Source organism: Phyllostomus hastatus, unplaced genomic scaffold (genome assembly GCF_019186645.2).
Source record: "Phyllostomus hastatus isolate PE091 unplaced genomic scaffold, TTU_PhHast_1.1 phas_contig_40, whole genome shotgun sequence".
NCBI lineage: Eukaryota > Metazoa > Chordata > Mammalia > Chiroptera > Phyllostomidae > Phyllostomus > Phyllostomus hastatus.
The window spans coordinates 49,835,754-49,862,708 of NW_025333872.1; the positions used below are offsets into that span (position 1 = coordinate 49,835,754).

General features: G+C 42.2%; 1 protein-coding gene across 3 annotated transcripts in view; it reads right to left on the reverse strand.

The window, feature by feature from the left end:
* Positions 1-1,743: 1,743 nt before the first annotated feature.
* FAXC (failed axon connections homolog, metaxin like GST domain containing) overlaps positions 1,744-26,955 on the reverse strand; it is a 77,244-nt gene continuing 52,032 nt past the window's right edge. For all 3 annotated transcript variants that reach the window (XM_045844089.1, XM_045844088.1, XM_045844087.1), the window contains 2 exons: positions 17,197-17,313; positions 1,744-9,481 (listed from right to left, as the gene is read on the reverse strand). In XM_045844089.1, the coding sequence (XP_045700045.1) occupies positions 9,192-9,481; positions 17,197-17,313 (407 nt within the window). In that variant the 3' untranslated portion in view covers positions 1,744-9,191. The remainder of the gene's footprint in view (positions 9,482-17,196; positions 17,314-26,955) is intronic.

Here is a 26,955-nt window from a genome sequence, read left to right on the forward strand (position 1 = left end):
GCAGGGTCTACCTGGATACATGGTGAGCATGAGATACCCAGTGTGCTTGTCCAGGCCAAACACACCCCCAACTACACAAACCTCCGATCCTCCCAGCCCTCAAGTGGAGACGATCACAAGAACACGTCACTGAAGTAGACCAGGTCCCTCTTGGGCATGCAGGACAGCAACACAGTAACTACCTCTTTGTTCTCCAAAGTTCCCTTTCAACCAGAGGATGAGCTACTCTGACTTTGGCAGGGTTTGAAAGAAAAGTCTGTCGCTAAGGGGAAGCAGCCCAGCCAGTAAGTGTTCAATGGGTACGGACAGTGGCATCCTCCATTCAAAACAGGAGGCCCCAGGGAGCAAGGCCTCCACCTGCTCTGCCTCCCCTCTGAGGGGAAGGACAAAAATATGAAAAACCAGGTTGTGGAATGTTCAGTACAACTGGCAGCAAAACGTTTCTCTCAACACTTCAGAGAGCACCGTGTGTTGGAAAGGCTAATGACTCCTTTCTCCTGCTGCCTCCTGGAAGCAAGGAGAATAAAGCTTCCCTAAGGGGACAACTATCAAGCTTGAGTCCAGGACCCTGACACAAGGTCTAGAAGGATCTGGAGCCAACTTAAGTTGAAGTAGATATAGATTTGTCCAAAACATTTCCAGAGAGGGTCTATATTAATAAGCAGGACTAAATAGTTGGGATTTACTAGGTCAAGAGAGGAAGGAGGTGTAAAAGAATAAAAAGCAAAGTATCTCTACAATGCATGATTAGGGGTTGCCCTTATTTTCTACTCACTAGATACTCCCATGGTTTGGGCAATCAGTGACTTTGGATGTTACCTTATTGGACTTTGCTCTAAAGGGTAAGAAGCTAATATTTGAATAACAGTTGATCAAATTTGTAGATAGCATTTCAAGCATCTAGAATGTTTCAATCTCGATATGTCCTTGTGCCCAGCGATCTTTTGCAGTTCATGCCTACAGGTGTGAAAAGTAATGTGTGTTTCCAAAATCTCTGACCCCAAGATATTACTTGAGCATACCTTAGCCACATTACCCTAATTTACCTACCTGAGCCTCTCTCCTCATCTATAAAATGGGAATCATAATTACTTGATTAAAAAGGTGCAAAAACTAATTAAGATTATATTTATAGAAAGGGAAATTGGTCTACTATATGATTAGCTACCACAGGGAAGGTCTTTACTTTTTTTTAATTTTATTTACTAATTTTGAGAGAGAGAGAGAGAGAGAGAGAAACATTGATTCGTTGGTGCACTTATTTATGCATTGATTGGTTGATTCTTGTATGTGCCCTGATGGGGATCAAACCCACAACCTTGGTGTATGCAGATGATGCTCTAACAAACTGAGCTATCTGGCCAGGGCCAGGGAAGGTCTTAGTAACATGTCCTGCTCTCTCCTTCTCCTTTTCTTCCCTCTACCAGTAAACATCACTCCTCAGAGTGCCCTGAGGGGCGGCGCACTGAGTATGAAGTAAGGGCAGGAGAGAGTAGGACAGCATATTCAAAGACCTGCTTTGTCACTTAATAAACATTCATTTGAAATTCTGTCAGAAAGTGATATGCCTAAAGAATTCATTACCTCTGTTCTAATTATGCAAGAGCCTTACAACTAAAATATTCTCCCATCAAAAATTTCATATTTTCCCCATGGGTGTAAAGTTTAAAGATTTAAATTTGCAAAAGAGAAATGAATTGGAATAAAGACATTCACAGAAAGCTATTTCATATCCATTAGTTATCATTTACACATCAAATACAGACCAAATATACAGAATTGTCACATCTATATACAGTAATCAACAGAGTGCACAATTCAAATCTATTTTACAATCAAGTGTACAAGTTTGAATATGGCTTTATAAACTACTAACAATAACTGTGCTAAAGTAACTCATAGGTCCAGAAATAAACATCAGAACACTGCCTCCACATGGAGACCCTCATTCAGCAAGATGCTCGTCATTGTGTTTGCAACGCAGATGGCACAGGCGAATGTTTCCAGGGAGCGTCCGCCCGGCAGCCCCCGAGCGCTGAAACGTGGTTCCAGTTATGCCCACAGCGGTCCTTTCCATCTCAGACATCTGAAAATAAACCTGTACATTTCCCACGCATTTGGAGACATGAGGTTATAAACAAATAGAAGACAGACATATCAATGAGATGATGATTATTGGAAATTTTCAAAACATGTTTTTTCAGATTGCTGCTCAAATCCTCAGGCAATACATCCTGCACTTGCATTATTTGAGGCTTTCACCATCCTTTCTTTTCTCGTTTTGCCTAAATCAGTGTACTGTGAAATCATTCAGAAATTTTCAAGAGCTTCTAGAAAGAGTGATCCCAAAAACAAAAGTAAAATGAGATCTTGTAAAGGTGACATCCAATCATTCACTCTTCCCTGACCAAAAATGCCTGTTTAAGTAAAAATAATGAAGAAATACCCTGACCTAAAATCATGCATCCATGCTTATTTTACATCCACTTTGCCACAAATGTTACATAACATTCTTCAATCAGTTGCAGCCTTCTAGGTGCTACCCTATGTGCTTACCCTCGTCTCTTTCTCTCTCTATGGAGTGCAGGAGCATATTCTTTGTAAATTCCTCTGTTTGCCATAGTTTTCAATATACATACTCCATCAGTACAGCAGTGTGAGCATGTGTATGTTTGTAAACAAATATGCTGAAGGGCATGCTCAGGAAGTTTTATTGATGCAGTGAGCGAGCACAGAGGTTTGGAGACCATTGTCTACATAGGGATGACTTGGGGTATCGCCAAACATTTTAAAGAATTTCTGTACAACAAATATACATTACTTTGTACAATTTATATTTATAAAATGAAAACTATGTGCCACAAACACTTTTGAGAGACTAGAAGGGAACTGCAGAATTGTAGGCGTGAACACAGTGGGGCTGGCCACTCTCAGCTTCCTCCCTGGTTCCCAGGAGTCACTTCAGCTGGGACAATCCAGAAGCATGAAAATATAAACTGTGACAAAGATCGTATTACTTCAACGCTTCCCGCACCAGCCACTTGTACATCTACATACAATCCTCCTACAGATTGCATTTTTTTAATTTAAAACCTGTACTTTAGAAAGATGCTAGAACCTATAAAACCCCCAGTGTGCCTGACACACCTCTGACCCACAGCCATACCACTGGTTGCCGTTAGCCCCGGTATCTGTCATTCACTTTCTTTCCTCCTACTCAGTGAAACTCGAATACCACCAAATAAAGGACTGAGAGCTTCAACTTTGCAACCATCACCATCAAGAAACCATCAGCCTCGTCATCAACATTTAAGTTGTCAGGCACTCTGCATGATGTAGATCACTGGGAAAAACATATGTTTACAATAAGCATAATCCCATGAGACTGATCATTCAATGTTAAATCACTTTGACAGGAGTCACACAAATATGTCACCCTTAATGAAGAAGAAATTCCTCGAAAATTTGAGCATCCTAATTTGGTCTAGTCAGCAGCAGTTGGAGAGCTTTGGTCTGAGGACAAGTTCTCTGCTTTGTCAAGAGCCAGAGTGACTGAGGTGGTCACGGTCAGTGGGTTACTTTTGTTCAAGCTATTTTTCAGTTTTCTCTGTAATCTTCTCTAAAGAACAAGGCCACTATGTGGCTGCCTCAAGTTATCTTAAAGATGAAGAAACCTTAAATATCTTTAAGATATTCTTTAAAGCCCTGGCTGGTGTGGGTCAGTTGGTTGGAGTGTCACCCCATAATTGAAAGGGTGCAGGTTCGATCCCCAGTCCAGGCAGGCATGGGAGGCAACCAATAGATGTTTCTCTCTCTCCCTTCCTCTCTCACTAAAAAAGCAATGAAAAAAATGTCCTCGGTGAGGGGGAAAAGATATTCTTTAAAGTCAAGGACTGAATATCTAAATTTCTGGTGAGGAATTCAAATGATGAAAATCCTGGCACTAGCAAGAGTTCTGCAGGCAAGAGGCACCTCCTACCTCATTCACCAAGGAGATCCTTTTGAACTTTGAAAGTTTTATCCAACCACTGGCAGAAATGGAATAAAAGTCAAGCACTCCACAATCACATGCAACTGATCCCTAGACCTATTAAGAGGGGTGGCCAGAGTTCAGCATTTAGACTCAGAAGTGTCTGTCATTGAATGTACTCCCATTAATTTTTACTCAACTTAAATAGTACTGTGTAAACAACAGCCTGGGCCATAGTTAGGAGCAACAAAAATAACTTCACCCTGGAAGTAGGAAGAGGGGGAGGGGAAAAGATCTAGGGAGAAGAGAACCTGAGTTTTTCCTACCAATAAATGTCACTATCCTTTTATGGAAAATAACCAAACAATTGGATGGATGGATGTATGGATGGATGGACGGACGGACAAACACAAGAAAACCTGCTTGTGCAGACCTTTTTCCTGTAAGGGAAAATCCATTCTCTTCCCTCCCACCTCCGCACCAGCCAGCCTGCCTATGCAGGCAGCAGTGGTGAGTTCCAGGGCTCAAATGAAGCTCACCTGGCCCTGAACTAATTTTGAGAAATTGACCTTTTAGATGGTTAATAGATAAATGACAATGGTGATAACAAAACCCTGTCACTTTCAAAATGCCAAATTTGTCAAAACAAAGATATTCTGTCAATTAATGCAAGTCAGATCTTCCTCCTTCTTCCCCTGTCACTTAGAACATCCTCAACAGGGATAATAATAGAGATTGCTTTCGCTTGTCCATCCCATTCCAATTTTTCTCCTCTCCAGAAATGTTAAAGGCAAGGAAGAATAAACACTAACAACAATTTTTAAAGACTCTTCAAAGAAAGCTTCTGCAACTGGAGTTCATAAACCTCTTAAAGAATCCACAGATAATTTCAAAAGGTTTCTAAATCCCCTGAACTTATATGTAAATTGTATATATTTGCATATAGGTATTTTTCTGAGAATAGGGTGTAGGACTTTCATTAGACACAAAAATTTGAAAGCACTGTTCTAGCCTGTGGCCCACTTTCTGAGCACACCTTTCCCATGCAGTCTTCAGGGAAGGAAATGATCAATGTTGTTTTTCTAGAGGAAAGACAGATTATACTGAGCTGATACGCCTTCTTGCGGAACCATTGAAGTTGGGCTTTGAGAGGTGGGTATGAGTTGAGCCAATGGAGAGGAAGGGCGGGCATTTCATGAGAGACACTGGCATGAACAGAGGCACAGAGTGGGGGCACATGAGGCATGTTTAGGACACAGCAAAGGAACCAACCTGGATGCACCTGGATGGCTCACATGCAGGAGCTCCAGGAGACAAGATGAATAAAGAGGTGAGGATACCCAGCCCTAAGCAGTGACCCTCATCCTGAGGCAGTATGGCACCCCATGAGGGCTTTTTGTAAAGACTGACCTGGTGGTGATAGGTGGCATGGGACGGGAAGTGGACAAGCACATAAAGGAGGCTATTGCAGAAGTCCAGCCAGAAGAAGGTGTGCTGAAATCAGGGTGCACATCTGCCCTGTTCATCACTCAATCCAGTGTGGACCCCCAGACCAGGCACAGGGTTGGTGTCCAGTGGATAGTGAGCAGATGGGTATGGCTGCTTGAAAGATAAATAACAAAGAATGAGGAGTACTGGTGACTTGGATATCAATCTTGGTGTCACTCACAGAGTCTAGCAGTGCCTTGCAGAGAATAGATAATGAAAAACAGTCTCTTGAATTGGCCTGGACCAAGCTGAACAGACATGGGGCACAAAAATGGAGGATTCCCAGCACTCTCTGGGAGGCTGGGGATGTGCTCATTCTAGGAACTTCTAGGAGTGATCTCTCAGGGCATGTGTATTTTGAAAGGAAATCAAATCAAAGTGGAATAATAACAAGAACAATCTAGGGCAAAGTGAAAGATCTCACTCAGTTCCCAGTCCTCCCTTGCAAATAAATATTTATGTGACACTGAGTCGATAATGACCTCAGAGCTCTCTTGTAAGGGGCTTTCTAGAGCTAATCCATGGCCTCACCAAACATTTCAATGATTTGACACTCACAAATAATCCAAGGGAGACCCACGAGACTAATCCTTAACACTTCCTTTCTTGAACCCCAATTGTTTCACAAAAGCATGTCCTAGTGCCCCAGGATACACTGGCAGGGCTCACTGAAGGACTAGACATCTGTTGTGATTCCCGTCCCAGTTGCTGAGTCTGTGATCAGTCTTCTAGGTAGCCCATGGCCTTGGTAGTGTCACCATTCACAATTCATTATGTTACAATAACAAAATGGTAAACTCTAGCAATACAGTTTACTTCTGCATAAATTTATATTGTCCTTGTGTCTACTCTGATATATGCAAAACATACTACTGCTGCTCATTAATCCTGATGTGTGGGGGTGGGGAGGGCCCAGGGGAGTGGATAGAGGGGAGAATTTGTTTGCACAATAAGAGGTGAAACAAAGCAGATGGCCTATGGGTCTTCTGTCCAACCAGAAGCATAAGTTAACATCAAAGAGTACACTTCCTTAAGTTACTTTCCAGTAAAAATAAACACAGAAGTTGAACATGTGATCCAGGTGACCAAAATGTCCCCTAATTTCTTGATGTTAATTTTTCTAAGAAGTAGCACCTGTTCATCACATTGGAGCATGCTTTGAATCTGGCTAGCATAAGAATGAACCACGTAAAATTAAAGCCCTCCCAGTAAAAACTGTGTAAGTCATTCCCCACCACAGTGATTTTTGTCTGTTATTTTGTTTCCATAACATTATTGGGAAAGTAAAACCTGAATATGTTTTAGGTTTCCAAGTCAAGTTGCACCTGCAAAATGTTGATGACCTCATCATGAGCTGCCAGGCCAGTACCCAAGCCTCCTGGCGACAGCATTGATTCAAGTTCCTATGGGAGTTCCCTGGATGGAATCAACTGTTCCACAACTCCACTGTGAGGGCTGGCTCTCCACGCACTTGCCCTCCAAGTAAAACACAATAAAAAATACACGTTTTTGAATCTACAGACTCATAACTTAATCACTCTTGGAGTGGACATACATCAAACAGTGCTATATAAGAATAAATTGTAGGCAAAATTTCAAACACAACTCTTTCCAGCTCTGGGCGGAGAAAGGGTGACTCAGTCTTTATAGAGACAGCTCCATAGTCTACCTGTTTATTACATTCCCATTCTCAGGTATGGAGCATCCCTTGTCACACAGAACTACCTCCAGCTGGCCTTGGAATGCAGTTGCTGGTGACAAAAGGCAGCAAACAGTCCTCCCAAATGAAACTGGAGACAAAAAATAGGTTCATCCATTCATATCTTCGCCACTACATTCTCAGTAGGCATTGGTCCTCTCAAAAATACATCATTTTAATAAGATACTAACAATGAAATAATCTGAAGAATAGGGTACCTCAGCATTTCTTCCTGTTCCATATCCCCTACACAGTTGTTTATTGGTCAACAGCCTCAAAAGCTCTCCCTCCTTATGTCTCTGTGAATCCACAGCATCTTAAGTTTTGCAAAAGCTATATTCAAAGACTCTTTCTGAAGAACTTCTCAGAAGAAATTGCTGTCTTTTGAGAAATGACTCTTGAACCCCATCATGAATAATTCTTACCCATTCTGTCCATTGTAATTGTAAGCAAAGCTGTTTTCTTTGCAGCTGTAAACCTTAATACTGACTCTATTAGCCCAGATCCACAGCCACCACCCCAGGAGCTTCAACCTAAATTTCAACAGAAAAAATGTTTTAAGTTAACAAAAACTGTGTCTTCAGCAATAGAGTGCCTTAGTATATACAGTAAATACAGAGTTCATGGCACTAAAGGGAGGGTGAAGTAAGGGAGGGAACGGGAGACCCTTAAGAAACATTAAAATTTGTCCTCAGCGTTGTCTTCCTCTCACTGGGCCAAAGCTGAGAACACCAGAAAAGTTGCATTAATATAACCGCAAAGCGTCTACCCTGCACAAAGTGCTTTGATACTAGTAACATGATCCTCTTCCTCCTCCCCCTTTTCAATACCTCCTGCAAGGTTTGTTTTCAAAAAGACATTACAAGTTGGCAACTTCTGCTTACAAAAATCAACCAAATACTTTCCCTTCACTTCCATTAAGCCCACCATATTCCTGAGCTTTATTCCACCAAATAAACCAAACACAGGCAACTTAACACACAGAAATCAGCAAAGGATGACATTCCAGTGTGCATTCAGGCAAGGAAAGAAATGCGTTTCTGTAAGCACACATAATTATAGACTATTTGTAGCCATTGATGATTTGTAAAAATGTTTCCACAGTTCTTTCAACAAAAGATTTTGATTCAAACAAGATCACCAGAGGGATGACGACAGAGTCCTGACTGTCTGTATGTTTCACTTGCTTGGGTTTGTCGAGGGACTGTGGCTGCTATGGCCTGACTGTGAATTCCTTTGCCCTCGAATATTCAAATGTATGAAGCACAATAAAGAATAAAATGTTGTGTTTATGTCACACCTCTTCCAAGAGGTTTAAAGCTCCAAATGTGACCACCCGAATCCTCACAACACCCCTGTGAGGTAGGTAGGCGGAAAGTATTGTTATCCCCACTTTACAGGTGGGGGAATGAGGCACACGAGAATTAAGAGACTTGCCTGAAATCACACAGCTCGTCACCGGCAGGGCTTAGAGAAAGACTTATGCTGATTAGCACCTAGCACAGTGCTTTGCACATAGTAGGTGTTCACTGAATACCTATGGATTTTATTGGACTTACATCTTGACATACAATATACACAGAGAAGACAAGCAGCATGGAACATTCATCTCCTACATTTCTTCTGATGACACCTCTCATGGCTTCAAACCCTGATGTATGGAGGATGTTCAAGAATTCATCTCACAGCTGAGCCCTCGGGTTGAAGAAGATCAACATAAACAATCTGAGCAAAACCTGCTCTTGCACCTGGTCTACCTCACGATGTTAGTTTTCTAATGAAAACAAAAGTGGGGTTCAGGAACCATGCTGGCAATTTTTTTTTGCCTGTTCGTTTGAAATGGAGCCATCTGAATGGTTCTGTGTTGTGTTTGTACAAAAAAGAAATAAGGCTGCTGTAGTCCAGCTAGCTTGTGAGAATTGTGCCAAGCACGAAGATCTCCTCCAGCTCAGACGGACTTCCACCTGGGAAACCGGACCGAGCCCCGGGGGGCAGGGGGCAGCCACAGCAGAAAGGGGCCGGCGAGGCTGAACGTCACTTGCACTGTTCGTGGTCTGTGTAGTCATCCATGTCCACGTCAGAATCAAAGAGCGAGTGTCCAGTGAAATCCGTGTCTGGGGTTCTGGAAAAACTGTTCTCCGCTCCCTCATCTTCAAAGGTCTCTGTCCTTGAGTAAAAGCTGAAATCCAGCAGAGGTGTGTGGGTTTTGCTGCCCTCGCTGCTTTCCTCGGACTCATAGATGGTGTTGTCGTCGTCGTGGTGCCACTCCGGCCAGAATTTCCTCCTTATCCTCTCACAGTACATGGCGAGGTTGATCAGCTCACCTGCAGTGTGGCAAGGAGAGCAAGGATTAGTTCTCAAAGGCAGCCATCTGCCCGCCACTTGGCTTTCTGGGAAATCGGGAAGAACAGGGCAGGGTAGACATGAAAAGTGTTTTCCACAGAGGAACTGTCAAAATATTTAGATTTTCTACACATAATAAGAAAGGTAAGTGAGGAAAGCTAAATTCAGTGAGTGGCTAGGAGACACGTAGGACTGAGTCCTATGATGATGACAAATTGGGGGTGGGTGGTCCATCCAAAATGGCAGCCAGACCATCATAATCCGGGTCTGTGAAGTACTTTAACATTTTATGTTTGCATATCAAGAAAACTAGTGTTTCATCTCATTCATATTTAAATTAATTTGTGGTCTGTGAATATATACCAACCAACAATTGGATTTTAAACAAGCCAGAAGTAATCATTCATCCCACAAATATCTGTAGTGTTACTACGGGCTGGGTACTGGACCACGTGGTTGAGAAATGTTATATTGAGATGGAAACTTTGCTCTAAATAATCCGTAAAATGGATAACTCAGAATTACTTACTTGGATAAGTGTACTACCCACAGTAAAGCAGATACATTTTTAATTTTTTAAATTAAATTTTACAGCTGCATCCACAATTGGGTTCCCACTCAGTGACTGGACTACTTCTTTTTCATGTAAATCAAAGGAACACGGTGGGTAAGTCATCAAAATCAGCCAGGCATTTGTCTAAAACGTGACACAGTATTCAGTTTTCATGTCCTCATTTCACACGAGGAAGAGAGAGGGTGAGCTTTTGCCTTTAATCCACCAGATGGCAACATTGCACATAAATATGTAATTTGTCACTGTGTCTTACAGGACTTAATTGCACTTAAAATATTCTTTGGATGTTTACTTTTTTAAAGTTATATAAACATTCACTTATTATGTAGGTAGGTAATCCATGTTTTACTGCAGAAAATTAGACAAAATAGGTAAGCAAAAAATAAAAGAATTACCAATAATCCCATTCTCCATAATAACATTTTCATTTACATTCTTTCAGAATATTATATATTTATATATACATTTATATATATTTATGTTTGCTGTGTAACATTTTACTATGTAATCTGTTTCCTATCCTACTTTTTTCTACTTAACAAGATATGAGAATGTCTCAATTTCACACTATTACCACCTTGATGATTGCATAGCATTTCATTACACATATGTACTATAGTTTTATTTTGTCACAGCCCATTTATGTTGTCTCTGTGTAAATAGCACTATTAGTTACAATCTGTAACTACTCTATTTTCTATCAAAAAACTAATATATCCCCATTTTGGAAAATTACAAGTCTGAATAGAGAAACTATAAATCATAAAGAAAATACAAAGGATCTATAATCTCATCAACCCAAGATAATCAGAATCAACATTTTGATGTCATTTCTTTCAGTATTTTTTTCCTATTTGTTTATTGTCATCATTATTACCTATTACTTCCTGTAACATTAATACAAACATATTCCCATGTCATTAAAATTTTTCAAAACTTGATTGCTGTTCTGCTTAAATAAACACATGCCCACAAAGCACAATAAAGCAAATCTCCCTACCTCATGGACCCTGTAAACCAGTTCTTGCACTGGCTCCAGGCCACCCTTTCAGTCCCATCAGATCACTACAGCTCAATTCACACTGTATAAGAGCCCATTCTGATCGTTACCTGTGTGGAGATTTTTATGTACACGATAAGGAGTCAGAATCAGAAAAGTCAACATCACTGTCCCTTTTGGAAAGATGCAAGCAAAACCTTCACTTTTTTTTTCTCCCTCAAGGAAGCAGTCATGAGATACACCTCACCAGGTATTACTGCCAGTCACAGGTAACCAAGCTGGATGAAGCTGTGTAGGCAGCAGCAAGGAGGTGGGGGCTGGGGAAGACATCAGAAATGAATTATGGTCACTCCACGGCAGGTCTGGGGAGAGCCCTGTTTGCCTCACTCAAGTCCATTCCCTCAGAGCTGCTAGAAAGTCAGAAACCATTCACGAGATCCACAGGAACCACACCCTCTATGGCTCTACACGCTTCCTTTGCAGCTGTTCTCTCCACAGCCTGTGACTTCACCTTTCTCCCAGAAGGCCTGTCTGCTTCATGACTGTGTGACATCAATACCACTTAGTGTGCACTAATAAAAAGTAGTAAGACTAGCAGACACACACATAGTCCTTACTGTGTACCTTGAACTGTTTTTTTTTATTGTTGAATTAATATTAACTCCCTTAGCCCTCGCAAAAATCCTCTATCAGGCAGGAAACAGTATTATCTCCATCTGTAATGGGAAAACTATGACAGAGAGGTGACTGAGGTCAAGTCCTAGACAGTGCAGAGGCAGGATTCACACACAAGCAGTCTCTAGCCTCCACGCCCTTCACTATGACTCAACTCTGCCTCTCTACTGGTGGGTCAACAGCCCGGATTGGGAATTAACAGCTTTGTACCATCTGTCACAGAGTATTTTTCTAGGGTCTCAAAGAATTATAAGATGCTGCCCCTCAAAGACAATGCATTGTCATGAAGGAAGTGATTATTCCATCACGCAGTTAAGAAAGGGTTCTCTTTGATGAGCAAGGACTGGGAGCTCACACGCCCATCCTCATGTCTTGCCCCTTATAAAAATATGAGTGAAAATCTGTAATTGACTTCTACACTTACCTGGCTTTGCCAACCCTTCCTGTACCCAGATTCTCCTTGGCAGACCCACTCAACATGCCTACCAGCCAAAAGAATGGGAAAAGTCATCAATAAAAACAGGTTGTATATAGTGTGTTTATGGGGTTGGGGGGAGAGGTGGCTATTAACATAAATGCCTGTACTGAAGATGTAAACGTTGTGAAACAATAGAAAAACTGCATTGTCAAAGTGTACTCAACAGTCAGATAACAATTTCATCCATCTGGTAAAAATTGAAGTCTAATAATATCCGGTGTAGAGGGAAAGGCACTATTCTGCACGGCTGGCAGAAGTCTAAATTGCCACATTTTTGGAAAGTAATCTGATGTTGTGTATTGAAATTTTAATTGTATATATCAGACCACTTTTAGGACTCTATTCTACTAAAATAAAAGCATGTAATACATATAATTTCATTATTTAATTTTAAAATAGTAAAAACACACCAAAACAGCTATACATGTGTACATAAATTTGTAGATAAAAAAGACACAGAGGATTTATTCCAAATCCGTAATATTGGTTATTGCATGGGGGGTTACACTGGACATGGATGATGAGGAGGTCACAAATCTTTACAAACACACCTATATTATTCAACTTATTATGACAATAAATAAAAATCCAATAAAATAAATTAGTAAAATACCAATGGGTGATTGATTAGTGATCTTCTCAAACACCTGGAGAAGATATTTATCAGAAAGCCAAACAGCCGTCTAACCAAAGCACACTCCCAGACAGATAAAGAACTTTTCTCTTAGAATTTCTCAAGTAGAAATGTCCCTGACCACTCTGAAAAAAAGTGACTTATTTTATTTTCCCATGTTATTCCAATTTCTCTAATATTCAAAAACATTGAGTCCAACTTGACACTGAAAACACTGTCAACCAGACCCAGAACCCGGGACCCAGTTTCTCCCGCTGCCGATCATGCACGGCAGGAAGGCAAGCGAGACCGGGGCCTGCCAGCGTCTCCTGGCACCACCAGCTCAGCCCTGGTCGTTAACCAGCAAATACTGGGAAAACATGGGGCGGGCACCCACCCACACTCACCTGAGGTACAGGCGTTTGCTCAGCACCTCCCGGTTTTACACTTGAGCGTGGTGCTGGCCCATGCCCTTGGGTGCTCATTAGCATTCTGTCACACAGGCAGAGCAGGCACTGAGTATATCCTCACAGAAGGGTCCTTAGCAAACTCGAATGCTCTAATGCGGACACCACCTCGTCCTCATCCCCTTGAAGCTGAAAGAAACTAATTCATAGACTTCAAACTACAAACACCCACCAAAGTCATTTGAGCCAGCCCTTTGCTGGGGCCTGAGTGCCTCGAACAACCTCTTCCTGGGTACGTCCGCGTGGAGAACAGTTAGAGTGGGCACTTACATGTTTTTCAAGGGTATCCAGCATTTTCCACGTTTTAAATGATCAAATAATAAGGGAAAATGTAATAAATAACTGTGGGTAAAAGAGTTGCTGATCAAGATTTTTCTTAGAACAGAGAGGTTTTATTTCTTATAAACGCAGAAAAACCGAGTTAGGTGCTGTGGTCTGGACGTGGCTCTGCAGGGCGAGCAGAGGCCGCACGGAGCCCTTTCCCTTTCCTCGCTTCGGTTTCCCTGTTCTCGGCTCTCCAGTTCTCCAGGTCTGTTCTGTAGAGTGCCCAAGGCTCCCTGCGTTTCTCTGATAAGGATACTCTGATCGAAATATCAAATGTGACTCCTCATTAAGAATATTAGTGATGATAAAATTGAGATTCATTTTGTCTATAAAAATGGCAAAAATTTCAAAATAAATTATATTTAACCAATTGAAGAACAAAATTGAAGTGTTTCAAATACTTGTGAGAATAAACTGCAATAGTCTTTCTAGAAGCAATTTAGCCATATAGACCAAGAGCTTATACCCTTTGAGACAGTAACTCCCCAACTTGAAATTTAAGGGAATAGCCAGCAATAAACACTAATATATATTTATACAATAGTCACTAAGGAATGTTACTAAAAATTATATAAACTAACCCACATGTCCAGAAAAAAGAAGACTAATCACATAAATTACAATGTAGCCATAGGAAGAAGATATTATACAACTACTAAATGAACTGTTTTGAAGAATATTTAATAACAAGGGAAATGGCAACAATACATAGTCAATTTAAAAACTGCAGGCTATAATTATATCCATGTCACAATCCCAATTTTTAAAAATACAGACATACATATACTTGATAAAAGATGAGGATACACACCACATTAATAGCAGTTCTCTGAGTGACAGGATCATAAGTTGTTTTTAATTTTTTTAACTTTTCTATCTTTTCTAAATTTTCTCCAGTAAGGAAATAATATTTTATGTATCTACATTTACAGAGATAAATATATAAACAAAGACATAAATATTTTAAGAATTGCTAAATATTCACAGCCTGTCCTTTACCCACCTAGATAAAGGAATATTTCTCACTAATCTAGATAGTTCCAGAAGTAGCTTGTGTGGCTAGGTACTGTAAATAAGATCTAGAACCAAGAGCTAATATTTATACACACACACACACGGGTGTTCCAAAGCTGAGGCAGAAAACTGCCTCACCTTTCACACTCCTGGGTTTGAGCCAGTTGTAAATTATCCAGGCTCTTGGTTGTTTCTACATTTCCTTTCTCTTGTTACTTCTTGGGAAAGTTTCCATCACACTCACACACAAAAAGGCAGAGAAATAAGTTGAGACCAAATTAGTAGTGTGCCTGTATATTAGCAGTTCAGATCAAAATGTTTGAAGGGAGCCAGGAACTACACTTTAATAATTCGTGCTACCCCTGCCCCCAGGGAGAGCTGGAAGCTACTAACTTGTTTCAAGAATCAAAGCACACACAACTTCGTGCCAGAAGTCCCCTGCAGATGACGGTGTCAGGTTCCCCCAAATGTGTGTCTCAGGGTGGGACTCAAATCAAGCGTCCAAAAAGGCTGATCATTGCTCTAAAAAGAACATTCAGTGCCGCAGGTCCTTCCAGGAAGTAACAGAGGAAAGGGCCAAGTCATAAATAAATTAACAAAAGATGCTTTATTTCTGCAAGAAGCAATACTGTAGAATCTGAGAGTGCCACTGACGATGGATTCTTAAATGCCCCTGACTAAATAACAAGACCTCAAGAGATGTGTGTGTGCATATGCCTAGGGTGTGTGTGCGTGCACACCCACACGAATGTGCTTGGTCAGAAGCGAAGTTTATGTGTACAAGTGAGTGGCTGCATGCGTGTGTGTATAGAAGTATGTAAGTAGCTGTGGGGATGTGCTAGTGGGTGTGTGAGGTGGCAAAGCAGAGAAACACAGGGAGGGAGTAGGAAGTAACAAGAAGGGAGAATAAATATAAAGCACACTCCTAAATGAACTAAAAGGAATCAATGTAACTCAGACCACCATGATTTAAAATGGGAAACTACTATTTTAAAAGCTATAAATATCACCAATAAGATATCACCACATAGTCAATTTAGGTAAATTCCAGTGCATCACAAGACAAGGAAGATCTCCGTGCTGATTATTTAGGAAGCTAGATATCAATCCATACTATCCCTCACCCCACTCAGCTGAAGTCCCAGAAGACCTTCAATCTATGCCTAAACCGTCTCAACCAACCCTGGTAATGTTTCTGGCACCCCAGCCTCACCAACAGGAGGATCTAGAGAGTGATTACTGTCACCCACAGTCTGCTCTGAACCTCTGGGCATGCACCTGAGTGCACATGAGTATACACACACAGAGCTACACCCTTCACCAACAAACCTCTCCACCCACCCACCCACGACTGCTCACCTGCCTCAATTCCTTGTACAATTCTGCCTTGCTATTCACTAGTGAGCTCATCTACACCTCCAGCCTGCTCACTTGGGCCATGAGCACCTCGATTAACTCTTGTCATTCAATCCACTTCCCCAAACATAAATATTGAACCTTGGTCCCCACATCCCCAGCCCCCTGGCACTTGTTTAGGTTCTGCTTCAAAGTGGAGATGGTTCTAAACAGTCCTGCACTGTGAGGGAAGCCTCTCCCAGAGGGCCAGGCTGCCCTGTTTGTCCCCCACAGCACTCCACCACACACAGGCGCGTGCAAAAGCACACACACACATGCAGGCACACGGGCCAAGATCTGGTTCTGTGACATCAGTCCAAGTTGAGCTGATTTTTCCTTCTCTGTGGCAACATGAATTTACTCCTGGCTACCACCCTCATGCCCATCCTCGAGCTCAAGTCCCAGTCATCCCCACTTCCACTCCCCTGCCCCAGTCTAGAATTATAATTCTGACAGCCAAGATCATACAATGAAGATACAAGGTTGTGTTTCTTTGGTCAAAATGTATGTATAATAACATTAACAATAAAACTTTGCATAGCACCAGACTTACAAAGCACTTTTTAACATTTTCCTCATTGTACGATCTATAGATACTTCACTGAAACAGGAGAAGGGAGGGCTTTGAACTCAAATGACACGGGATCATGTACTTTTACCTACATGTGAAATATGTAAGATCAAGTAAGACAAAAAGAGCATCTGAGATGGGCAGTCAACCCCTCATCCCCACCCCACTGTGCTTACTGTGGCACTGGATATGCCAGAAACTGGTGAGCTACCACCGTGCCAGGGACTGCAACAAAGACCAACAAAACAAGGGCACTAGGTAGAATCCAAGCCCTGTTTCAGCAACAAGCGCTGAGTCCACTATGTAAGGATCTGGGAGAAAGGCCCTGGTGTAGAACATGGCATGATCTGTGTCAGCTTTGCCAGAACACAATGTGAACAAGATGGCAGGTGAGAAGCCCAGTCTCTCCTCCACCCGGACCTATCCTGAGCACAGAAAAGTGATCCTGGCCCTGGGTACCACAGCCCGGTGTCTCCATAAAGCGCTGGCAAACCAACAGGCATTGGCCTGGAGTTTTCCATCACGTTACCCCACCATGCACCCTCCCAGCAACTCCCAAAACCTGAAGAGGTTCGTAGTGCTTGCCTTTGATCAACCGCTCAGGCCTTGTCCCAGGTAAGGTCCACATTGCTTGTGCCAAATGTCCAAAGACGGTGGCATCGAGCGTGGAGAGCTTGGGCCCCATGATGTACTTCTTGTCACCTGCAGCAGACAGAACGGAGAGGTCACTGCTGGCCTGCACTGCTCCCCACAGTCACAAGACATTCAGCACACTTGCGTTATATGTTCATTTAACTATGAATCCAAAACTTTGCAGAGTCAAAATGCATGCACCCCTTTTTCTTAAAAAAAATTTAGAAACAAAAGTAAAACAAATAATTCTGTGATATATCAACTCATACAACAGCAAAGCAGGGAAGTAACTGGGAAGGTATAAAGATAAACAGATAAGGGAGGAGGTTTATGGAAAAAAAGGACAACCGATCACCCTCAGACCTCTGGGGGTACTTCCTCGTCTCCACCTCTAGGGACTGAAGCTTGAGGACTCCTGGAAGTTTGCTTAAACCATCTCACAAGTAACCCCAGCCAAGCACACCCAACTTCAGCACTTATTTTATTAAATTGATACATTTCCTTGGGGAAAATGAGAGGCCTAAGCTACTTAAGAAGTTTGGAGGCGCGGTTTCCATGACACCCCTTGGTCTTGGCAAGGTTCTCACCACTGAACACCAGCTTCCACTGGAAACACCACCTAAACGACGGCTGTCAAATTACAGGCTTGGGGCCAGAGTCAGGCTCCTATACAAGGATGTTTCACACTGCTGCTCCATCTCCCATTTCCACTACCACTGTGACCCACCTCAGGCCCTGTCACCTTAACAATCACATCTTACCTATGAAAATTGCCCTAAGCTTGTCTCCTGGGCTACCGTCAGGCGCTGTAATATAGAGGCAGCACAGGTGGAAGTGATCCACCTAGTTCATATCATGAAATTCACTGTGGAAGCCTGTTTCTTACTTAACCTCTCAAAGCCTCAGTTTTCCCATCTGGAAAATGGGGATGACATTAACAGTGCACGTTTCTTAGGGTTATTGTGAGGATGAAATGGCAGAACACATGTAAAGTGTGTAGCACATATCTGGCTGACTCAATAAACATCAGCCATCATGATGATAGGCCCTCTGGGTCTCCAGTCCATCCCATACCCCTGAACTTAATCTCCAAGACACTCTTTCATCATATCACTCCCTCTCACAAATACCTTTAATGGTTTACAGAATGGATTATGAAATAAAATCAAACTTGAAATTCAAGTTCTCTGCCTCCAACCCACATTGCAGCTTTATCCTGCATTCCTCCCTTTCTCTGGCAAAGCTAGGACACACCACACATTATCTGGGACACTTTATGTTTCCTGCTGTTATACCTTTGTTTATGCTATGCTTACCCTTTTCCCTGCCCCCCAAAACCTACATGCTCCCCACTTCTCTGCACACGATAAATCCCATCCATCCCTTGAGGTCTGGCTCAAGCCTCCTTTCAAAGCTTTTTGTGATCATCTATCTGGTGGCAACGGGAGCCTTCACTTCAGACAGCCCCGGGTTCAAATTTCACTTTCACGCGTACAGCCTTAGAGAACTTTAAGTCCTTTAATGCCCATTAACCTCAGTTTCTTGAACCATGAAATGGGAAAAAATCACTAACAGTGTAGAAGAATAAATGAGATGACCTGAGGAGGGCACATAGCAGACAGGTCCTGCCTCTTCTCATCCAAGCCTCTCGAGTGGCATTATTTTCCATTCTGTTCTGTATATTGGTTGTTCTTCATGTGTTCGTTCTATCTTTCCAACTTAATGGCAAGCTCTTTGAAAGTAAGTGTGATTTCTTCTTTTTATTTAACAAACTCTAACATAGTGTTTACTACATGCCAGGCACAGTTCTCCTTGCTATACTCTACAAATATCCACCCATGTCACTGTTCTTGAGTGGCAAGCCAAAAAAATTGAGTACCTGATGACAATGCATAAGCAAGCTGGGAGGGGATGCAAGTGCACAGACCAGTGCAAATGAAGCTGGACCCTACGCTGGCAATCACACTGCAGTTTATACATATATCAAATCAACCCTAAACTTACACAATATTGTACGTCAATCATATCTCAATTTTAAAAAGTAAAAAACAGCAAAAAACTCACGGTATGAAGCTGGAGGTAAATTTTTTTAAAAAATTATTTCCTCTGGCTGGCGTAGCTCAGTGGATTGAGCGCGGGCTGTGAACCAAAGTGTCGCAGGTTCAATTCCCAGTGAGGGTACTTGCCTGGGTTGCAGGCCATGACCCCCAGCAACCTCACATTGATATTTCTCTCTCTCTTTCTCCCTCCCTTCCCTCTCTAAAAATAAATAAATAAAATCTTTAAAAAAATCATTTCCACTCTATCTTCCACATGGACCAAGGGAATGAACCTAACCAAACTGTCTTTTCTGGTGAGGACAAGCAAGTTGTCCATGCTAGAGCCCTTAGGTGTCTTCAGTTGTCAACCAACTTCTCCATCATTTGAATCTTAAACTGGGATCTAAACCTACTACCCAAATACCAGGAATGCAAGGGGAAAATACTATCCAGGCAAAAAGAACAAGGAAAAACTAAGTATATCATTTGTTCTCAAGAGTGTCAGCTACTTTTTAGCAGTACGTCTCACTGGCTCCACGCCTCAGCCACTCCCCTGCTGGCACCAGTGCTGCAGGCAGGCAGGCAAAGGGACCCAGGCCCGGAGCTCTTGGCCCACCACCCTGCCCATACAGGAGGGGTGTGCCAGCCCATGCTCCCTGGGGCCCTGTGCCAGGGCTCAGCCCACTCAAGGCCTGAATGGGGGAAGCCCACCAAGTGGAAGCCCCAAGAGGATTTGTAGAGACTATTGTGAGAAGAGATGGCTGTGCACCATTTCACAGAGAAGATCACAGAAGAGCTTTCTAATCAAAAGAAGAAGAAAAAAAATGTCGATCTCTTCAAATTGCCAAAAAAGTCTCTGGGAAATGCCAGAAGAATAAAGTCTATGAATTGTTAAACTCACTATACAATCCAAAGACAGGAGGATAAATGTATACTGATTTAAAAATAAAAACTTCAGACACCTAAACATGGAACACACAGGACCTTGATAAAAAAATAATAAAAATATAATAATTTGAAACCATACATGAACTAGTGCTTCTAGTATTCAGCACAAATTTGTCATTGGCCTCAGAGCACTAACACTGGAAAGACACTGACTTAGTTGGTAACAGACCCTCAGAAAGCTGGCACCCAGGCCTCCTCACTTCCAGCCCAACGTTCTTTGCTCTGCCCAATACGCTATGTGGATCATCATCCCAGAGATACAGACCCATGGCACATCAAGGGGGGGTGAGCTGTGAATGTTTACAAAAAGATGTGTTAGCCGGTAAGGAACACAGAATGTATGGGGGGAAAAAACAGAAGTCTCGAGGTTTTTAAAAGGTGCTAGCAAACAAAATTGATGGAATTATCATTTGTGGAGACAGTGAATGGCAGACACAGAATTATGAGTATACACACAAAACAGTTATGTATTTAAAGAACATAAAAATAACCTGTTATTAAAAAGTCCTTACAGTGCCCAATGGCAGGAAGCTTTTTTAAAACATTTTATTTTGAAATAATTTTAGACTAACAGAAAAGTTATAAAAATAGCAGAGTTGCTGTGTACCTTTCAACCAGCTTCTTCTAATATTAACATTTTATATAACCACAACACATTAATCAAAAATAAGAAATTCACATTAATACTATTAACTGCACTACAGACGTCATTCAAATTTTATTGGTTTTTCAACTAATGTTCTTTTCTGTTCCGGGATCCAGTCCAAGATCTCACATTGCATTTAGCTGTCATTTCTCCTTAGCCTCTGCCACCTGTGAAATTGTTGTCTTCTCTTGTCTTCTAGAACCTTGACACTTTTACAAAATATTAGTCAGTTATCTTGTCAAATGTCCACCAATCTGGGTTTGTCTAAGGTTTTTTATGGTTAGATTAGGTCGTGCATTTTTGGCAGGAATACCACATAAGCAATACAGCACCCTTCTGTGGTAGTTAATTTTACATGTCAACTTGGCTAGGCCATGGAGTGCTGAGTTCTTTGGTCAAACATTATTCTGGGTGCTATTGTGAGGGTGTTCTTGGATGAGATGAACATTTGAGTAGTAGACTAATTAAAGCAGATTTACCTCTCTACTGTGGGTGGGCCTCATGTGATTAGTTGAAGGCTTGAACAGAACAGAAAGGCTGACTCTTCCAAGAAAAAAAATCCCTCCTTCCTGACCGCTTTCAAACTGGGACATGGGTTTTTTCCTGTCCTCAGATGCAAACTGAAACAGTGGCTCTTCCTGGATCTTGAGCCTGTGGGCCCTCAGGCTCAAACTCCACCATCAGCCATCCGGGTCCCCATTTGCCAACTCAGCCCACACATCCGTGGACCTGTCAGCCTCCGTAATTGCATGAGCCAATTCCTTATACTAAAGCGTTACACTAAAAATGTTGTTCCATTTTTCTATTGGTCTTTTTCTCTGGAGAACCCTAACACACCTTCTCAGGGCATCAAATCAAAGGGTCCAAAAAAAAAAAAAAGGTCCATAATGTCCATGTCTTATGACTGCAGTTTTAACCTTGACCATGTGTTAGAGGTAGCATCTGTGAGGTTTCTTCACTGCAATGGTACTATTTTTCCTTTTTGCAATTAATAATCTTAGGAGAAAACATTTTGAAACTTTATAAATATCCTCTTTCTCCGCAGACTTTGGCCCTCTGATTTTAGCATCCATTGGTGGATGTCATCTGAAGCAATTACTACTGTAGCATTTGCCTAAGCAAGATTTTCTGTTTATCTCATTTCTTCTATATGTATTGATTAGGATTCTACTGTTCATTCCATCCCTCATTTACTAATGTATTCAATTATTTATTTAAGTATACACTTACAAATAATTATTTTTATTCTATGCTTATAATCCACTACTCTCATTATTTATTTTGTTGCTCAAATTGTTTCAGCTTTGGCCCTTTGGACCTTGGTAGAAAGTGTTTTTTTAAGAAGGAACTTGAATTTAGACTTGACTGTTTAGAGACAGACAAACCAAATTGAAGTCTCAAGTCCACAGCACTCCCAGGTTTCACCACGTGGTCCCAGATCTCATGCCCAGAGGGTTTTAGCAAAAACAAAACACTAAGGCCACTTCTGAAGGGCACTGAAGGAGCAGGTTTAGGTGATAAGGCCACACAAGCTGCATTTTCAGTAGCTGAACCACCCCATAGGCTCCGTAAGGATGGATGAGGAATATCTAAGCACCTATAACTCCCTGTAAGTCCCTAGGATGGAAGTGTGGACTGGAGCCTCTGGTGAAGGCAAATAAAGGTTGACTATACCAGTAACCCTGGGAGGTGGGGGCTTCATCAGATTCCCTGAGGGATGCTCCACCAGCAGCTTTCAAGCACCCAGACTCTGTCCCTGAGGGTACAAAGACCTCCTGACTGGGAGCGTGAGCCCATATCACAAGAGGGTGTGGAGCATACCCAGCCAATGAGGTGGGGTGACTTCAGGGACCCAGTGTGATTTCACAGGCCTCTGTAGCTGGAACTTCAAGTAGCAGAGACCAGGGAGAAAATGTAAGGCCGAACAGCCAGAGGGGAGAGGCCATGTGGTCCTGGAGGAGAGACTGAGGCAGGAGTTGGCTGCACTGAAGGCTGGGAAATAATAATATCTGGTCCTGAGTGTTTCTAGAATCTGATCTTACCTCTCCTTGGTGGTTTGGGCAGCTCCACCCCCTATGAGAAAGTCTATGTTGTGGATACAAGAACCACTGGGGTACACAAGGATAATCAAAACTGAGTGGAGGAGTACTAAGTCATGAATAACAAGAATCTTCTTGGGCCCTGAAGGATATTTACTCTTTATACCCCAGATTTGAGCATACAGTGATCACTGGTCAAAACCTTAAGTGACCCATTAACCCCAGGTTGCTTATCCTGACCTGCAAGCCTGACCTCTTGCCCTTCCCACACTGTCTTCCATTTCTATCATGAGCTGCAACACAGGGATGACCAGGAGACACCAAGACACAACAAGAGTGAGAGCATGTGGAAAAAGACTGAGCATGTCGCCTAGGTCCCTCATCCCTATTTCCTACCCCTCCCCCAATAGGACTGACTGAGGCAATAGCTGGGTGATGATAGGGAAGGGAAATTGCAGACAGCAAAGCCACACAGTTGTCCAGGGAGAACTAAACAAACATGAAATTTGAGGAGAATGGCCGAAATCCAAGTCTGAAGATTCAAGCCAATCAATCCGAGAGAACAAGCAAGCTGCAGCGCTGATACACGCTGGGTTGGGTAAGCAGGGGAACCAAGGGAAGAAGGGAGAAGCAGAGAGCAATGTGGATCTTAAAAGTCCCACCGGAGGGCAGAACCACGTAACAGGACAACTGAAGAAGCGCTCCTGGCTCAAGGCTGTTCACCTCCTGCCTGGCTCTCAGCCCCTTTCTTGGGGAGGACATGTGAGAGCTGAGAGCAGAAAACTCTCTCCAGGCCCAGGCAGGACTAGCCAAGGCGCACCTAGCATGAACAGTCGGTCAAACATGCTGGGTGCTCATCACACCACCATGGCTCATCCCTTCCTTCCCAAATGACTGTCCCAAATGACTTCCACTCGTCTAACCTAACCCTTCCTTTACTGTTCAGATCAAGTCCCCCTTCCTCCATTCCCTGAAGGCTACCCACACTACCCCAGCACATTAGCCCCTCTCAGTGCCCACTCCTCTGCTGGGCACAACAGCTTAGAGCACGCTGCTCAAGGAATGGCCGTGTTGTCAGCAGCAGCACACAGCCTTGGATCCCACCTACTGAATCGGAATGTCTGAGAGTGGGACGAGGGAATCTTCAAGCTTTCAAGTCAACGTCTCTGAAACTTTACAGGCATAAAAAAAAAACATGGAGAGCCTGCAGTTCTTGGGCAACACATTGAGCAGCACTCTTCCCAGTGATTCTCCTGATTGCTCAAGTTTCAGACACCAGGAGTTTCTAAGTCACTGGGTGTGGTGTGGGACCAAGGATTAGCATTTCAATGAGATCTCACATATTGTTGATGCTGCTGCACAAGGACCGCACTTCGAGAACCAGTGATCTAGATCACCCATTAGGTAACTGACACATGCTGTCTCGGTCTCATTTAGGTGGATGTCCTTATCTCAGGTAGTTTTTAAGCTCCTTGGGGTCAGTAACCTTCTGTTTTACTTTTCTATCCATTTGGTATGTATCAGCGTAGAAACCATCAATGAAGGTGATGAGAGCCTTAATTATTTTTTATCTCTGTCCTTCCTTAGAATGGAGAGCTATTGGAAGAATTAAAAGATACACCGATAATAACGTGAAAGGACTTTGCAAACTAGAAAGTGCTGTTCTAACATAAGGTATATTATATTCACTGCCAATAACCAAAACAAGCGCTGCCTACAGGCAGAAGTAGTCCAACATCTCTCCCAGAGTAGACATCCCTCCTCCCACTTCCCCATCACATATCTCTCAGCCCCAGCCCCACGAGAGGCTTCTCCATCCCTTCTTGGGCAGGGCAAACCATTCTATGGTTACATAGCTCCTGACACTGAGACAAAGCCTGTCTCAGAACTTCCACCACTGACCCCAGCTCTTTCCTCTGGAATCACACAAAGAATTTATGGCCATATTTCCTGTTCCTAGGAAAGTAAGTGTCCACAAACGTACTTCTAAGTAAAACTTGGTTACTTGTTTTCACATATGTCTTTGTAGAAGAGTGGGTAGAAAGGTTATTTCAGAGCACTGAAACTGCTACAGAAATGAACCTCTGAATCAATCTGCTCCCTCCACTACTACTTCTGTTCCCAGAATTAGCCGCTACCAGCTAACGGTCACTATCAGCACCGTTTATGCCATTTAGCTATAATTTCAAGTGCTGTAAGTGGCAAAAGATAAAAGACTTGCTTTGCTAGAAAAATGTAAGTTCAAGAGAGACATTAAAGAGAATAGTCACATTTTCAAGCACTCATTTTGTTCTATTAATCTAAGAAATAGAGAGTAATGTGTCTTTCACCCGCATAGAGTTCCCTATATGAGAGCACAGATACAATTTATAAGCAGGATCAATGTGGACACCATTCATAGTTCTAATTGTTCCTCTCACCTTTAATTAACTGGGAACACAAGAAAAATTGAGAAATGAAGATTTTCAGCACTTTCCCCAAGGACAGAACAGGTCACAGTAATCTTGCCAGTCAACTTTCAAAGAACACACTCACCCCTTAAGCTTTTTTTTTCATGTAAATCTCCCAAAGCTACAGGAAAAAAATGAAATCTATTTTCTGTTCTTTCTTATAATCCTGGTCAGACTCTCTCTAAAGAGCACTTGTTCATACTCCTCACTGAAATCACTCAGTATGTGATTTTTTCAGCTACTTGGAGGAGGGAGGGGAAGCTATCTTATATGTGAGGTTATTAACATTCCTTAAGAGTAAATCTCAGAATTAAAATTATCAACTTCAACAACTTTCTGACGTGTACTAGTTGCATCAATTGGCTCACACTCTAAGAAAAGATAAAGGTGGGTGGAGGACTAACAGAAGAAGCCCCTAAATTTAATCTCTCCTCAGATTTCGTTGCAGAAACGAGAGATGGTCCTGCAATTTCCCGTAAGACCCTTTGAAAGAACACGCAAGAGAATTTTTTTTCAGTTTATATGAACTATCCCAACCCCTTCCACACTGTCCACCAAAACCAATCATCTCACCTCTTCCTCCCAGTCTTCTCTTTGACATCCTGACTCTTAAAATTCCCTATGATGAAGCGAAAAAGTACACACATTCCCCACTACAACGAACAGATTGCACTTGCTCCTCTGTACTTCAGTCCCCCTGAGCACCTTCTGAACTCCACTCAAAGCATCCATGCGCATGTATTGTAGTTTTGGAAAACTTCACAGCAGTTGTGGAAAAACTTCACACACAAATGTGGATTAGGAAAGCATTCTGAAGAGGAGGCAAGTGTGTGCTCAGACTCACTTATTATTATAGTAATATCATTAAACAGCAGCTCCCAGCAGTCTTAAAGAATAGCATCTCTAATGATGGTGCACTATTACTGACTCACTAATAATCAGCCTGATTTGTCTCTCCTCCTGAAGTTGCTGCAATACCGTTATTTCTGAGTCTGACTACATAACTGACTCAAATGGTAAGATTTAAGGGGCATAAAAGTTATACGGGGCTCCCCAGTTTCACTTTCCCAAATACACCTTCTGAGGGTAAAGAATATGGAGCACTCAACTCAAACTATATACCAGGGGAAGTTTTTCTCTAAACGTCATTTCTATCTTGGTTGTCCTGTGTTTGGGCAATCAGGGGAACCAGCTCTTCTATCTCTTTATCCAATAAAGACTGGTAGTCCCCAGAGTTCGATTTAGTTCATGAAACAACATATCAGACAGAACTCAATGTCATGTTGAAATTTAAGTTCAAACCCTTTCATAAGAAAGTTATCCTCTTTCAAGAAACCTGAATAGAAACAGATTCTCATGGGAGGTCGAATGTGGGCACCAGGCCCAGGCAAGCAGACTCCGTATTCCCGAAGGACTTTTCTTCATTTTATGGATCCCAAGATCTTTATCCACTTTCAAACATCTGAACCATCATCAGGAACTGGTGGACAGTTTTAACCATCAGCACTGTTCAGGCCCTATCCTAAATAAGGAGGGTCTTACTTACTGACTCAAGATACAGGCCCCTTGGAAAGAAATCAAACTGCTAT